This window comes from Podarcis filfolensis (genome assembly GCF_964270895.1).
Source record: "Podarcis filfolensis genome assembly, chromosome: 3".
In the NCBI taxonomy this organism is placed as follows: Eukaryota; Metazoa; Chordata; class Lepidosauria; order Squamata; family Lacertidae; genus Podarcis; species Podarcis filfolensis.
In genome coordinates this window covers 49,848,995-49,861,360 of record NC_139606.1, presented here as the reverse complement: position 1 = coordinate 49,861,360, position 12,366 = coordinate 49,848,995, and the positions used below count along the sequence as shown (strand labels likewise).

Genomic DNA, 12,366 nt, shown 5'->3' with positions numbered 1-12,366 from the left:
GAGCGGTAGTCTCGTAATCTGGGGAACCGGGTTCGCGTCTCGCTCCTCCACATGCAGCTGCTGGGTGACCTTGGGCCAGTCACACTTCTTTGAAGTCTCTCAGCCCCACTCACCTCACAGAGTGTTTGTTGTGGGGGAGGAAGGGAAAGGAGAACGTTAGCCGCTTTGAGACTCCTGAAGGGGAGTGAAAGGCGGGATATCAAATCCAAACTCCTCCTCCTCTTCTACACAAAATCCGCTAATGGGTTGAGGGCATATATCATACATAGAAGAAAAAACCACGTCAAACTGACACAGCATCGGATAGTGTAGGCGGTAGGTTCTCTTTCCTTGGAGGTTTCTAAGCAGTGGTTTGATATCTGCTTTAGTCGAGATTCCTACATTGCAATGGGGGTTGGACTAGATGACCCTCGGGTTCCCTTCCAATTCTACGGCCCAGTGGCGTAGCGTGGGTTGTCAGTACCCGGGGCAAGGCAAGTAATTTGCGCCCCCTAACCTGTGGATTTGCGCCCCCTAACCCTAATCCCCAGATGTTGCGCCCGGTGCGGCCGCCCCCCCTGCACCCCCCACGCTACGCCACTGCTACGGCCCATATCCGCCCCATTAAGATCACACATACTGCTGAAAAGACCCATACCGCGTGAACTAAAAGAGGGGGAGGAAAGCGACTGCTTTTAAGCAGCTTTGAACTGACATACAAATTATAGGCGCTAAACATAAATGGTATGTGAAGCATATTCCTAATGGCATGTAGGCATAGTATATAGGCATGATCCACGGTGAAAGCCGCCTCCTCCCCCTCCCCCCAGCTCATTACCTATTCAATTCTGAAACGCCCACCGGAAACGCGATAGCACCTCCGTTCGCCTTTCGCGTTCCGAAGCCTTTAAGGGCGGCCATCAGGGGGCGGGGAGGCGCCCGGGGGTTGCGCTGCGCTGCGCAGGTTCCTCGGCCATCGCGTTCCGGGGGAAGGGGATGTGATTAATGACTTCCTAAATAAGAGGCCAGCTTGCAAGCCGAGCGGTGCAGGGAGCGGAGCCTCCATCAGCAACGATTGTTCTCCAGGAGGCCGGGGGGGGGGGAGACCCTAGAAAAGCGCAGACGGGGGGGGGGGCGGAGAAAATTTGCCAGAAATGAGGAAGCAAAGCGCGGGGGTGGGTGGGGGGATCCCGAGGAAACGAGCGAGCGAGGAGTGAGAAAACAAAGGGAAGAGGAATAAGCTGGGCCTGCGAGCGGCGCTTGGACGCACACCCCGTTTCTTGGCGTTTATGACACTACTCGTAGCACTTTCCCTGTGCGGTCCAAAATTTATCCCTTTTCCAAAATAAAAGACCGAACCACCATTAACAGGAATTACGCGCGCTCAGTCTCCATTATAATATTCATTTCACCACTTGGAACAATTAAGTGGTAAAAATTGGTATCTTGATCGATATATTTTATTTCAGAAAAATTAATGGAAGTGTTGTTCCAGAGTCCCCCCCTCCCGCTCCACTGCGAGTTCCCCCCCAATTTTAAAGCACATGGATCTAGAGCCTCCCCCCCCCCCATTTATTTCCTCGGCGTTTCTACCCGAATAAAGTGCTCTCAGGCCCCCGGTCTCACCACTCAAGCCAAGTAAGAAAACAAAAATTTTCTCGTGCTCTACCAGCCTAAAGTTTGGACGGTTGCGGCTTGACAGGTTGCAAGATAGATTTTCTCCTTCCTCTTCTGCCCACCCTCCCTCCCTCCGCCCAGTTTGCTGATCTGCCCTGAATATGCTTTTATGCGTTTGCAAGGTTGCCCGCCGTTGTTTTAGAACTGGCGACAGGCAGTCTGAACAAACACAGAAGGCCTCCGGACTGGCTAAAAGAGCCTATTTACTCTTCCCTCTCCCGTTTTTGGTTGTTTTGCGGGGCAGGGGCATTCTTTCCGCGATTTTATTTTTTGGCACCGAGCTGATCCCCTCTTAACATTCGTGCCACGAGGGCGGTTTTCTGCTTGAATGAAAGAAATGCACGCGTCGCGGGCTTCAGTGGAGCAGGAGCCCGAGATCAGGACATTCCTTCGCCGTCTTCAGCTGTAAATTTCCTCTTGGTTATTTCAAGAGTGGCGCTCGACCGGCCTCCCTCCGCCCAGTGGTGTCGGCTTCGACTGCCGCCCCTCCCCCGGCCCCTCCTCCTCGCCCTGCGCTGAATCCACGGAGCCTGCCCTTGCCAGGTACAGAATCGGTCTGCGCGCTTCATTGAAATCCATGGCCTCTGCAGCCCGGCCTTGCGCGTGTAATTGGACAGATAGGTGCATTCTCCATTTTCAGGAAGGGGGACAGTCAGATCTTTGTTTTATGCAAAGTGCTATATGCTTGTCGATATGGGCGGGGCGGAGATGCGCGCTGGTGGAGTATGGTTTGTTTGGGGGACAGAGGGGAGCAAATACTGTAGTTATTTCCTACACGCTTCTAGCAACAGCGGGATAAGACAAATGGATCTGTCTGCCTTCTCTTCCGGATGCTGTTTTGCGAAATTCGAACGACAGGCTTTCACGTCCCTCAAAGTCTGGTGTCACTGAATCTTCGTCACTAAAGACTTGCACATTTATAGCATGAGGTTTCCTAGAGACATCAAGTCCACGAACGAATGTCTCATAATAAACAAGACTGGTTTTTGCCTTTAGGAAAGTGATGAATATACTTATGTTTCAGAGTACCTTTAGACAGGTCAAACGATTTCCATAAAGTTATGCAGCAACACTCTTGCTTTCTCACTTTATGCAGTTCTGTTGCCTACAACGGCAACAGCCCGGCTTCCATTGACTCAGAAGCCAATGCAATGTGTGCTTCCTTTGGCTAGGGGATGGTAAGGAAAAAACGTAATTGTCGGGTAATATTTTGCAAACTCATTTCAAAATATTCCTCAGCATTCTCTCTCTCTCTCTCTCTCTCTCTCTGTGTGTGTGTGTGTGTGTGTGTGTGTGTGAAATGACAACCTGTGCAATGAGTGGCGCCTTTAACTGCAATCCTAACCACACTTTCAGGACAGTAAGTCCCACTGAATACAGTGCAACTTACTTAAGAGTAAGCATGCAGGAACTCTAGGAATTCTCTCAAAATGAAACTCCAAGACATGTTGAGAGAGAGAGAGAGAGAGAGAGAGAGAGAGAGAGAGAAGTTTGAACTGTGGACATTTAGCGTCTGATTCAGCAACGATGACTAATTTCTGAAGAGTAGCTTTCCCTTTTAACTCAGGAAATAATTACAAAGTGTGCAACAGTAAGACGTAGGAAACCATAAGGAGCAGTATCTGAAAAGCAGAGGCGGCGCTATTCGACGAAAGGCGCGCTTGCCCAAATTTGGAGGCCTCCAGTCTTAGCGGAATTAAGGCTGGGGGTCAGCGGACTGGTCACTGGTGTCAGATGTTATCGGCTCATTCATTTCCTGCCACGGACCTCGGCCTTTTAAGTTCCGTGGAAGGTAGAGAGCCGGAACCAGCTGGGAACTCTCGCAAACTTCCTAAATCGAAACGCGGTGGGGAAAGGAGAGAGCAGAGAAATCAAGCGGAGAAAGAGTGCGCAGAACCAGCAAAAATTCGGAAGTGTGTGTGTGTAGAAACCCAAGAAGTTTTTACGTTACTTCCACCAGACTGACCCGCCTGGCCTGGACAAGAGCTTTCCAAAGCGCAGGGGCGCCTCTGTCTGCAAGGGATCGGGTTGGGTTGCCCAGCGGCGTCCACTGGGTTCCTTCTTTCGTTTCCAGTCTCCACCCCCCCCCCCGTCCTTCCTAAGCGAGGCTTCCCTGGGAATGCACGTGCTCAGATCAAAGAGAGAAAACTTCGACGCCCGTCTTTCGGGCCAGCATCTCGCTGCATCCTCGGGTGGCGGCGCAGCATGAACCGGTTTGGAGGGGGGTCGAAGCAAAGCGGGGATAAGCCTGTAACTAAAGCGCCCCCAACCCCCAATGCTGTCGCAGCGGTCCTGAGAGAGGAAACCGAGCATCCCGGGTTTTTATTATTTATTATTATTTTGCCCCTGGTTTCTATTAAAAGCAGACCCGGAGCGGCAAAATCTCGGGGAGAGGGCGCTTCTCTCTTGCCCGCAGGCTTCCTACAAACCGGAACTGTTCCATAGCTGACCTCTGAGACTTGCCGGCGCCCAGCAAAGCCACCCTTCCCTGGAAAAGGCTTCCCTCTCCCACCCCTCCTCTGCGCTCCTCCAGAAAACATTACTGCAAGGAAAGTGTCCATCCAAGTTAGGTTAATGGAAAGCAATCGGCACATGTTCAGAGGCACTCTTGTTTTGCACACACCGATTTTCAGTTTCCCCTCTTCAATTCCCTTTGCTGCTGGCTGTTCCGCATTCACCGCTCTCCTTTAGTGACCTGAAAGCATGAACCGCTCTCTTTCTCTGCACCCCAGACCCCACTATATATTATCCAGGTCTACGTCGATGAATTTTCACAACGCATAGAACCTCTGCAGCATTTTTAAAAGACATTTTCCTTTGAATAAATTATTATTAATAATAATTACACTGTCCGACTATCACCATATTTAACACCTGGTAGAATCTCTCCTAAAGTAGCCTTGGGATACCAAGTTCCGTCGCTCGCTTGTTCGTCCGCTTTTGTATGCGCCTCTAATTACAGATAAATTTGTCCGTATCCATAGTTTGGACTTTCCAAGGGGGCGGGGGGAGGCTGAAGCTGTACGAGGAAACGGCTTCTCCCTCCAATGACAGTTGACAGAGGAGGGCAGTTTAAATACCACAGGGAAGACTAATTTGTGCCTGTACGTTACGCTGACGCCCAAGGCAAGTTTCAAAAAGAAGAAGAAAAGAGGCCACACGAAATTGGCTTCCGCTCCACCCCGCTCACACCAAACGCGCAAGCAAAAGCGCCCTCGACCTACGCACAGTTGTTTCCTGAAGTTACCAGTCCCTCTCTCTCAAAATTTAAGTCTTAATGTGCCGTGCGAAGGAAGGCATAGGAACCATCTCCAGTCTTCATTAGCCTTTGCTGAATTAGGGCCATCATCGGCTCAATTTTTTGGGTGTGTGGGAGCGCGCGTCCTATTCTCCTCCTTTCCTGGTTTATATTTGACTGCCACCCCCCAAACAACAACAACAAAGTCCCGACGTTTCTGAAATGACCCGATTCCTGGAACCACCCATTGCGAGAGCCGCTTCTTTACCGTGTTACGCACGGTAAGGTAGCTTTAAGGGGGCTGCGTCTTCATATTGCCAAAGACGTTCAGAAAACTAGGAACGGATCTTTCATCTGCGCAAAGTCCGCGGAAATGCACAAGAGGCGCGAAAGACACGTGCTTTCGTACGCGGCTCCGATTCCCTACGAGAGAAGTGTGGCGACACAGCCACCCCACGTCGGACAAAGCAAAAACTTCAAAGCAACGAGTACCCTGAAGAATGTTGGGAGAATTCTCCTTTTCCTTATATTTTAGCTTGGCAACAAGACAACCTTCCTTATCTGGAGCGTAAGAAAAGCAAAGGGGGGGAAACCAATTGCCCCCTTTCCGCAATTTCTACTTTCCCTCGACTCCCACCAAACACACACAAAACAGGTGCGTATATATTAGGGTAAATCCGTTAAGCAACAAGGAACCATTCGATTCAGAAGGTATCGGAGATGTAGGCACGTTGTCTCACAGCGAGACCCAAGAGTCCTTCTGCAGCGCCTTTAAATCTAACAAAACCTTTGGTCTATTTAGCAAAACTGCGCTGAAAACTTTAATCACGTTGACTTAGGAGTAGGATAATGGGATCCTAAGTAAACATGCCTGAGTTTGCAGGCTGATATTCTCGAGAAATCGATGCCATACTAATAAGCACCACGACCACCACCGTTTCTAATTTAACCTCACGAGCTGTGGTTACTCCGGTTGACGTGGCACCTTTCGAAAGATAATTTAGTCCCCAAGCCCAAAGTGAGGGGAAGAGAGACAGTTTCGGGGCTCCTATTGCCCGCCTACCCCGCGAAGTGTCATATTTCAAATACATCAGAGTTCAGGGAGCCGCGTGGCTCCAGCCAAAGGCGACAACTGAGCACATGGGGATATGCATTCAGAGATCAGTAAATGAATATTCGCAAAGTTTACTTCCTTAGCTATGGCTAAGGAACAAAAAGGGGAAAAGCAGCATTGCTACATCACGGCATCAATCCTATGCATGGGCATACAACTGAAGGACGCTTACTCCTGAGTAATTTATGTATAATCTTAGTTGCAACACTACACATACGTGTGAGGGCGGAGGAACCAACGATGTCACCCTCTCTAGAACTACCACCATCCTTGACAGTAACCATTGGTCACACCGGCTAGAGCTGACGAGAGTTGGCGTTCAAGAGCCACTGAAAGGAAGGCAGTATGTTGGCAAGCCCCGTTAACTCAGTGGCATTTGCTTCGGATTGAACATGCCCCAGACATGGTAGAGAGGGCGAAAGAGCCGGGGAAATGCGATGCTGGAAAAATGCCGTGCGAGAAGGGAGCATTCGTGTTCATCCAGCGATGACAAGCAGGTGAGGGAAAGCAACAAACCGCAACACCACAATGCATTCATCGCCTGTCCCACTGCGTTGTGCGGCGGAGCCTGTTCACACGTTCAAGCTGCATTCGTAGCTTTCACCTCCTAAGCCGAAGCGATCGATGCGGTCACCCTGTTTCAATAGGTAAGTCCGGGGCAGTGGAGACGACGGCGCTAGGGCGCTTTGACTACTCGGAGCTCCACCAGGGTGGCTCCGCGTACGTCGGCAGCCTTTACTTTTGCCTTTTCAAGCAGGGGAGCAGGAGGTCCTTTTAGGAGGCTCACCGTCGAGGCATCGAAGATGAATTTCGCTAAGAGTAACTGGGAAGAGTGATCGGCGCTAAGAGGCGGCTGCAGAAAGTTCAGGACTCACAGGGCAAGCCAGGGCACTGTCTACTCGGAAGTAAACGCCACTCTGGCGGAGGGAGGCTTGCTCCCAGGTAAGCGCGCGCAGAGTTCCACCCACCCGTCGACCAGAAAGTTAGCTGGCCGGCCGGCCGGGAGATTCTTCCGTGCTTTATGGGCCAATAAATTCAGAAAACAGATGAGCGAGAATGAGTTTGACCCTGTAAACTAGTTTCGGGAAGAACGCAATAAAGGAACCACCACTTGGCCTGCGGCGACATGGAAGATAGCTAGCTTTAAAAAAAGGGCGGGGGGAGTCGTGTTGATGCCTTCCGGCTGGCAAGCACTAGGAACAGGGGTTGGAGATGGAAAGAGGCAGAGTCAAGAGGCGGGTCAGGGGAAAGGTAGGCTAGCACTGGCTGGGAGGGGTGGTCCCCCAACCCGTCCTGGTCTGTGATTAATCCGCGTAGATCAGAGATTCTCTGGAAATAAGATGGTGTGGGCTCTATACAGTTAAAACCTCTAAGGTTTTGTTTTAACTTAATCTACTTGATTTTGCAAGCGCCTAATACAATCTGCAAGACAGCAGTAGAATTAACTCCAGCAGCCCCATGGCCAGCAAATGAAAAAGCAAACTCTTGGAACTACGGTAATCTACACCCCCACCCAGCTTCCTTTTCCTTCACTAGTTGAAGGAAATGGAGTGGAGTTGGTGTCTATGGTTGATATCAATCTCAACAGGCTATGTTGTATCAGAATTCCTAAAGGGAGAGTATGCAGAACACTGGGGGTGGGAATACAGAATAAAATTGGGGTGGGAAGCCTGTTAGGTTGCAGTCCTACAAACATACACTGGGCATCAACTTACTTCTGCATAAGCATGCATGGGCCAAGGGGGGCAGGAAGGGGCAGCTGCCCCCCAATCAATACAAATCAATAAAAATACATAGCTGACTGAGGTTCCGCCTACCTAACAAAAGGCCTGTCCCCCTAACAAAAATCCTGGCTAGGCCCATGTAAGCATGTACAAGTCTGTGATGTTCGGATGGCACTTTTGAACCCAACAGCAGGATCTGAAAGGCTGTGCCAGAAATAGGAGTATAAGATAAAAGGTTTTCTGAAATAGGACACCCTCAGCAAGCCACTATTGACACTTCTTATGTTGTATTTTATTAGTGCTAATGTTGGGCTGGCAACAAATTATTCTCGTGAAGATTACAGAATCGTAGAACTGTGGAGCTGGAAGGGACCACAAAGGTCATCTAGTCCAACCCCCTGCAATGCAGAAATCTTTTTGCCCAATGTGGGGCTTGAACTCACCACCTTGAGACTCTCATGCTCTACTGACAGAGCTATCCCAGTTTTTCAATAAGCATACACTACGTTAGACTTATGTGTAAGGCTGTGAACCTCAATACACCTACAAGAGATTAACCCTATTGACCAGTGGGATTTTTAAGGATGCTGAGAAGGAGATTGTGATGGCTTCTCAAGTTTGGCTCTGCCTCTTCTTCTTCCGAGGGGGCGTGGTACTGTGCATCTTTAAATACTTCCTGGGAAGTAATTATTGGTAAAACGAAAGAAGCGTATGTTAAACTAGGCTACAGAAATTACTGGCTATTATGATTAACTTTTATTTGGATTCAGCTGGCACCTAATTTAGGTAACTGGCTGCCAAGCCTTGGAAAAACCAGGGTACATTTTAATGATGCGTTTCCTTAGGGAAACTAGGCTCAATCAGTTTAGGAAAGATGTTCTCAGTTCCAGTCACCCATGGGCAAACTAGCACAGTCACAAAATGGGGTGGCGAGAGGAATAAAGAGGACTAACCTGGACTTGAAGAGGCTTCCCAGAATGATTTCATAGTCTTCTGAGGCACCTGGAAATCAGAGAGCTGCAGTCACTACTATGTTAATTCTACCAGAGCACTGTATTTAATTATCTGTTCTCCAGTTTAATGGCTCATTAGAAGGCCATAAAATGTCTGTTCTTGACTCTATGAAGTGACCTGTAAACTTTTAACAGGTTGCGATTTACCTAGCTCATCCCAACCACAATGGGATAACCAGGTGGTGTTCTAATCAGTCTAATGCACTGAGGGGAGAAAGACACCCACATTTTTATGAAAAGTGTTCTTTAACTGATCTCTTCCGCAAGCAAGATACCTAATGGTAACTGGATAACACAATGCATTGTTCAATTAATAATGGCAGAAGCAGCTCAAAGTCTATGGCTTGCTGGATGTAGCATTCAGGCAGCACATGTTATATGCAATATAAAATTAATGTCATTGTTTAGCCACAGTCATGATGAACATATATAAAATAACCCAGACAAATGCAAATAAACCTTAGTAGTAACAAACTTAAAGGCATGTCACATTTCTCTGTTGCAAATGAAAATCCTATCAGCCATTTTCCTTCAGAGCTTGTTCCTACAGACGTTAAGCAAAAACTTTACTTCGATAAACTGAAGGTGTCACATTTTGTTTTTAAACTGTTTAGTGCTTGCATGTTGGGTGTCTAAAAAGAGCGAACTTATTACCTGGGTTATGCATGTAGATTAGGTTACATTCCAACAATCCATTTCTGAGTTTTCTGGACTGTCCAGAAGCTAGCTATGTAATGACTACTCCAATAACTGTGTCTCCCTTACAACTGATAGTTTAACACATGCCGAAAGCACTTCACCACTTCCTTTTGTTTTATTACAGCTTTCTTATCAGCACCTGCCCACCCCACTCCCGGCAAAATTCCAGAGTCACTCCACATTTGAAAGATAAGTCACGCAAAATACTGCAAGCTACAAGAATTCATGTAGTAATTAAGATTTAATTTTGTATAAGCTTGTTGAAAATTTTCTAGTCCATCAGGCTTATGAAGTCAATTAAGAATACATTTTTTCCATTATAGCTATCTGCTTTCTAATTTTTAATTATTTTATATTGTTTTCACTGTATGTTCTAATGCATAATTGTTATATGCATTTTATGATGTTTTTATGAATAGCAACATATATAGTTATTGAAATATATACATTTATAATTAAATTACACTGTAATACTATATTGAGATAAAGTACCGCACCATATAAATGATTCTTAGTACAACTACAACACTGGAACACCTTTAAAATTCACATGATACAAATAAAATACCTTTTGTTTCTTTAACAGATGACAGCCATCTTGGACTGGAGCATATTTCAGTGATATAATAGTTACTCAAGAGTGGAGAGCATTTCCCTGCCCCCTCTTACTGTTACAAGATTGACACTGTACAGCACATTTCTTCAGTGCCTTGTGATTTTCTTTAAGCCACCATTTTTATTATTCTTAGAACCAAAAGGACTGATTCTTCTTCACTATATAACATTTACAAGGCAAACATACAGTACTTGGCTTTTACCTTGATGAATTCAATGCAAGCTCCCATTTCTCATGAAAAATACCTTGGTTTCATGTAGCAGGTAGGAAGTCCATTTTTCCATAATTAAAAGGGAATCAAAACATCAAGAAACAGAAAGTTTGCTAAATAATAATGGATACTTACAGAATTTTGGGGCTGCTGAGTTTCTTTTAATTGTGAGCTAACCCTCCCAGTGTAATTTACCTGAGGGAAAATACAATTCCTGAGGTAATGATTTTACCAAGTTTCACCCAAAGCTTCTGGTCCAGGCAAATTCCATCTGCCCTCTTGCACCTGCATTATCCTTTGCATGCAGCAGTATGCTTTGGTATTGCATGATATTATGTAGATCAATAGGCTAGCATAATCCCCAGCACTAGCACAGGAGTTTCAGAGAGCAAGTCAATAAGGTGGGGGTGGTACAAAAGAGATGTGTGTTGGCAAATGCAGATTCCTTGGTCTCAGCAAGTGCTGCACCACAATAGGATGGATCTACTGCAATTTCTTATTGTTTCTCCAGCTGTTTAGTGAGAATTAGTTTCTCACAGAAACTAATAACCTAGAAAGGATAATGAACAAAGATCTTCATTGTATTATTGGGCAATGCAGAACTAGGCAACCTATTCAGACAAGCACATCCACAGCTTTCCTGAAAAATCCAAGCTATATTCTGTTAAGTAGTATAGTAATAATACTACTTTGGGGAAATTCAAATTCAAGATATTGATGATATTATACATTTTGCTTAAGACAACCCAGAGCTTTTTCAGCAAAATGTTTCCCTGACACTTGGACAAGAGATGGTAAAGTGTGACATCAAATCGTGTCATATGTTTAGATGCTTTGCCATTTCAATTATACATATTTGAAACTTCATTTTTATGTCATTTTAATCTGATATTTTTGAAACTTGTCTATTAAGCACCTGTATTAGGCACTTTTCCTCTGCCACCAAAGGCAATTGAAAAATAGAAAGTTATGGTTTTTAATAGATGCTCTGCCCTAAAATTTAATTCGACATGAGACAACATGAACAATGTAATATTATATATGAGTTCTGAAAAGCTATTCTTCTTTAATTTTCCTAAAAATATGTGCTAAAGAAAAAGTTTAATTGTTCACATTTTAAAAATTGAGATGGGTAAGAATCAAATGAGACAAATAAAACAGTTATGAAAAGTGAGGAAAGAATGTGCATTTATTTAAATACATCATAATACACACACCCCGGTCCGTGTTTCAGACCTTGTTTTAGTTACTTATGGTCATGTTATATAGTATTTGTCTTGCAGCTCATTTCCCCCCACTTCTACTCATAGATGGAAATTCTTCAGTTAAGCTATCTAAAATGCACATAAACACTTATTATTTCTATTATTTGTATGAATGTAATTCTTCTTTTAAAGGCTAAAATGAAAGCTGGAAGGTTTCCTTTTAAAAATACATTTCATTGAAAATGAATTTTAGTGCTTGAATAAATTCTGCTACGAGGAATTTGAACTACATGAAAATATTTGTTTAGGTCTTTAGATTAAAATGGAAAATAAACTTCAGTTGTAAAATGTTTAGAATAACATGCAGTAAAGCCACCCCAAACTGGAAACTATTTGTTACTTTTGTTTTCTAAAGCATTTTTTTAAAGAAAAGAAAAAGAAAACTGTCTTCTAATGAACGATAGTAATAGAAGCAACATTACAGGTTCAAGGACCTGGTTTTATTATATGCAGTACAATCTTATATATGTTGACTCAAACATATGCCCCACTAAATTAAATGAAAGTTACTCATAGGGAAGTATGTACTTTATAGAACTGAAGCCTTAATGATCCGCGTAACTAAGCAAATATGCATTTTACCAACTGCATTTTAAAGCAGCTTTCCACAAATCAGATAACTAAAAAAGAAGTTATGGGATTATTTTACCCTTTAATTATATTACGGTCCTATGAAAAGAAATTAAAGCCTATTCAAAACTGACAAAATAGGTGAAAAATATATAATTTTTTTGCTTATTTTTTCTCTAAACATTGAGAAATCATTGTAGGCCAGTTTATGATTAAGGCAAACATGTGGTTTAAATAACAGAGATAGTTATGCTAATGCT

The 12,366-nt window shown here is 44.9% G+C and overlaps 1 protein-coding gene and 1 long non-coding RNA gene across 3 annotated transcripts in view; one reads left to right on the top strand and one right to left on the bottom strand.

The window, feature by feature from the left end:
* The window catches only part of LIN28B (lin-28 homolog B), a 97,606-nt gene that overhangs the window by 78,951 nt on the left and 6,289 nt on the right, over nucleotides 1-12,366 (bottom strand). For both annotated transcript variants that reach the window (XM_083608435.1, XM_083608436.1), the window contains exon 2: nucleotides 8,686-8,734. In XM_083608435.1, the coding sequence (XP_083464561.1) occupies nucleotides 8,686-8,719 (34 nt within the window). In that variant the 5' untranslated portion in view covers nucleotides 8,720-8,734. The remainder of the gene's footprint in view (nucleotides 1-8,685; nucleotides 8,735-12,366) is intronic.
* LOC310760271 lies at nucleotides 6,766-11,433 on the top strand. The gene is made up of 2 exons (XR_014546878.1): nucleotides 6,766-6,950; nucleotides 9,569-11,433. It is a non-coding gene; the product is annotated as an uncharacterized lncRNA (long non-coding RNA).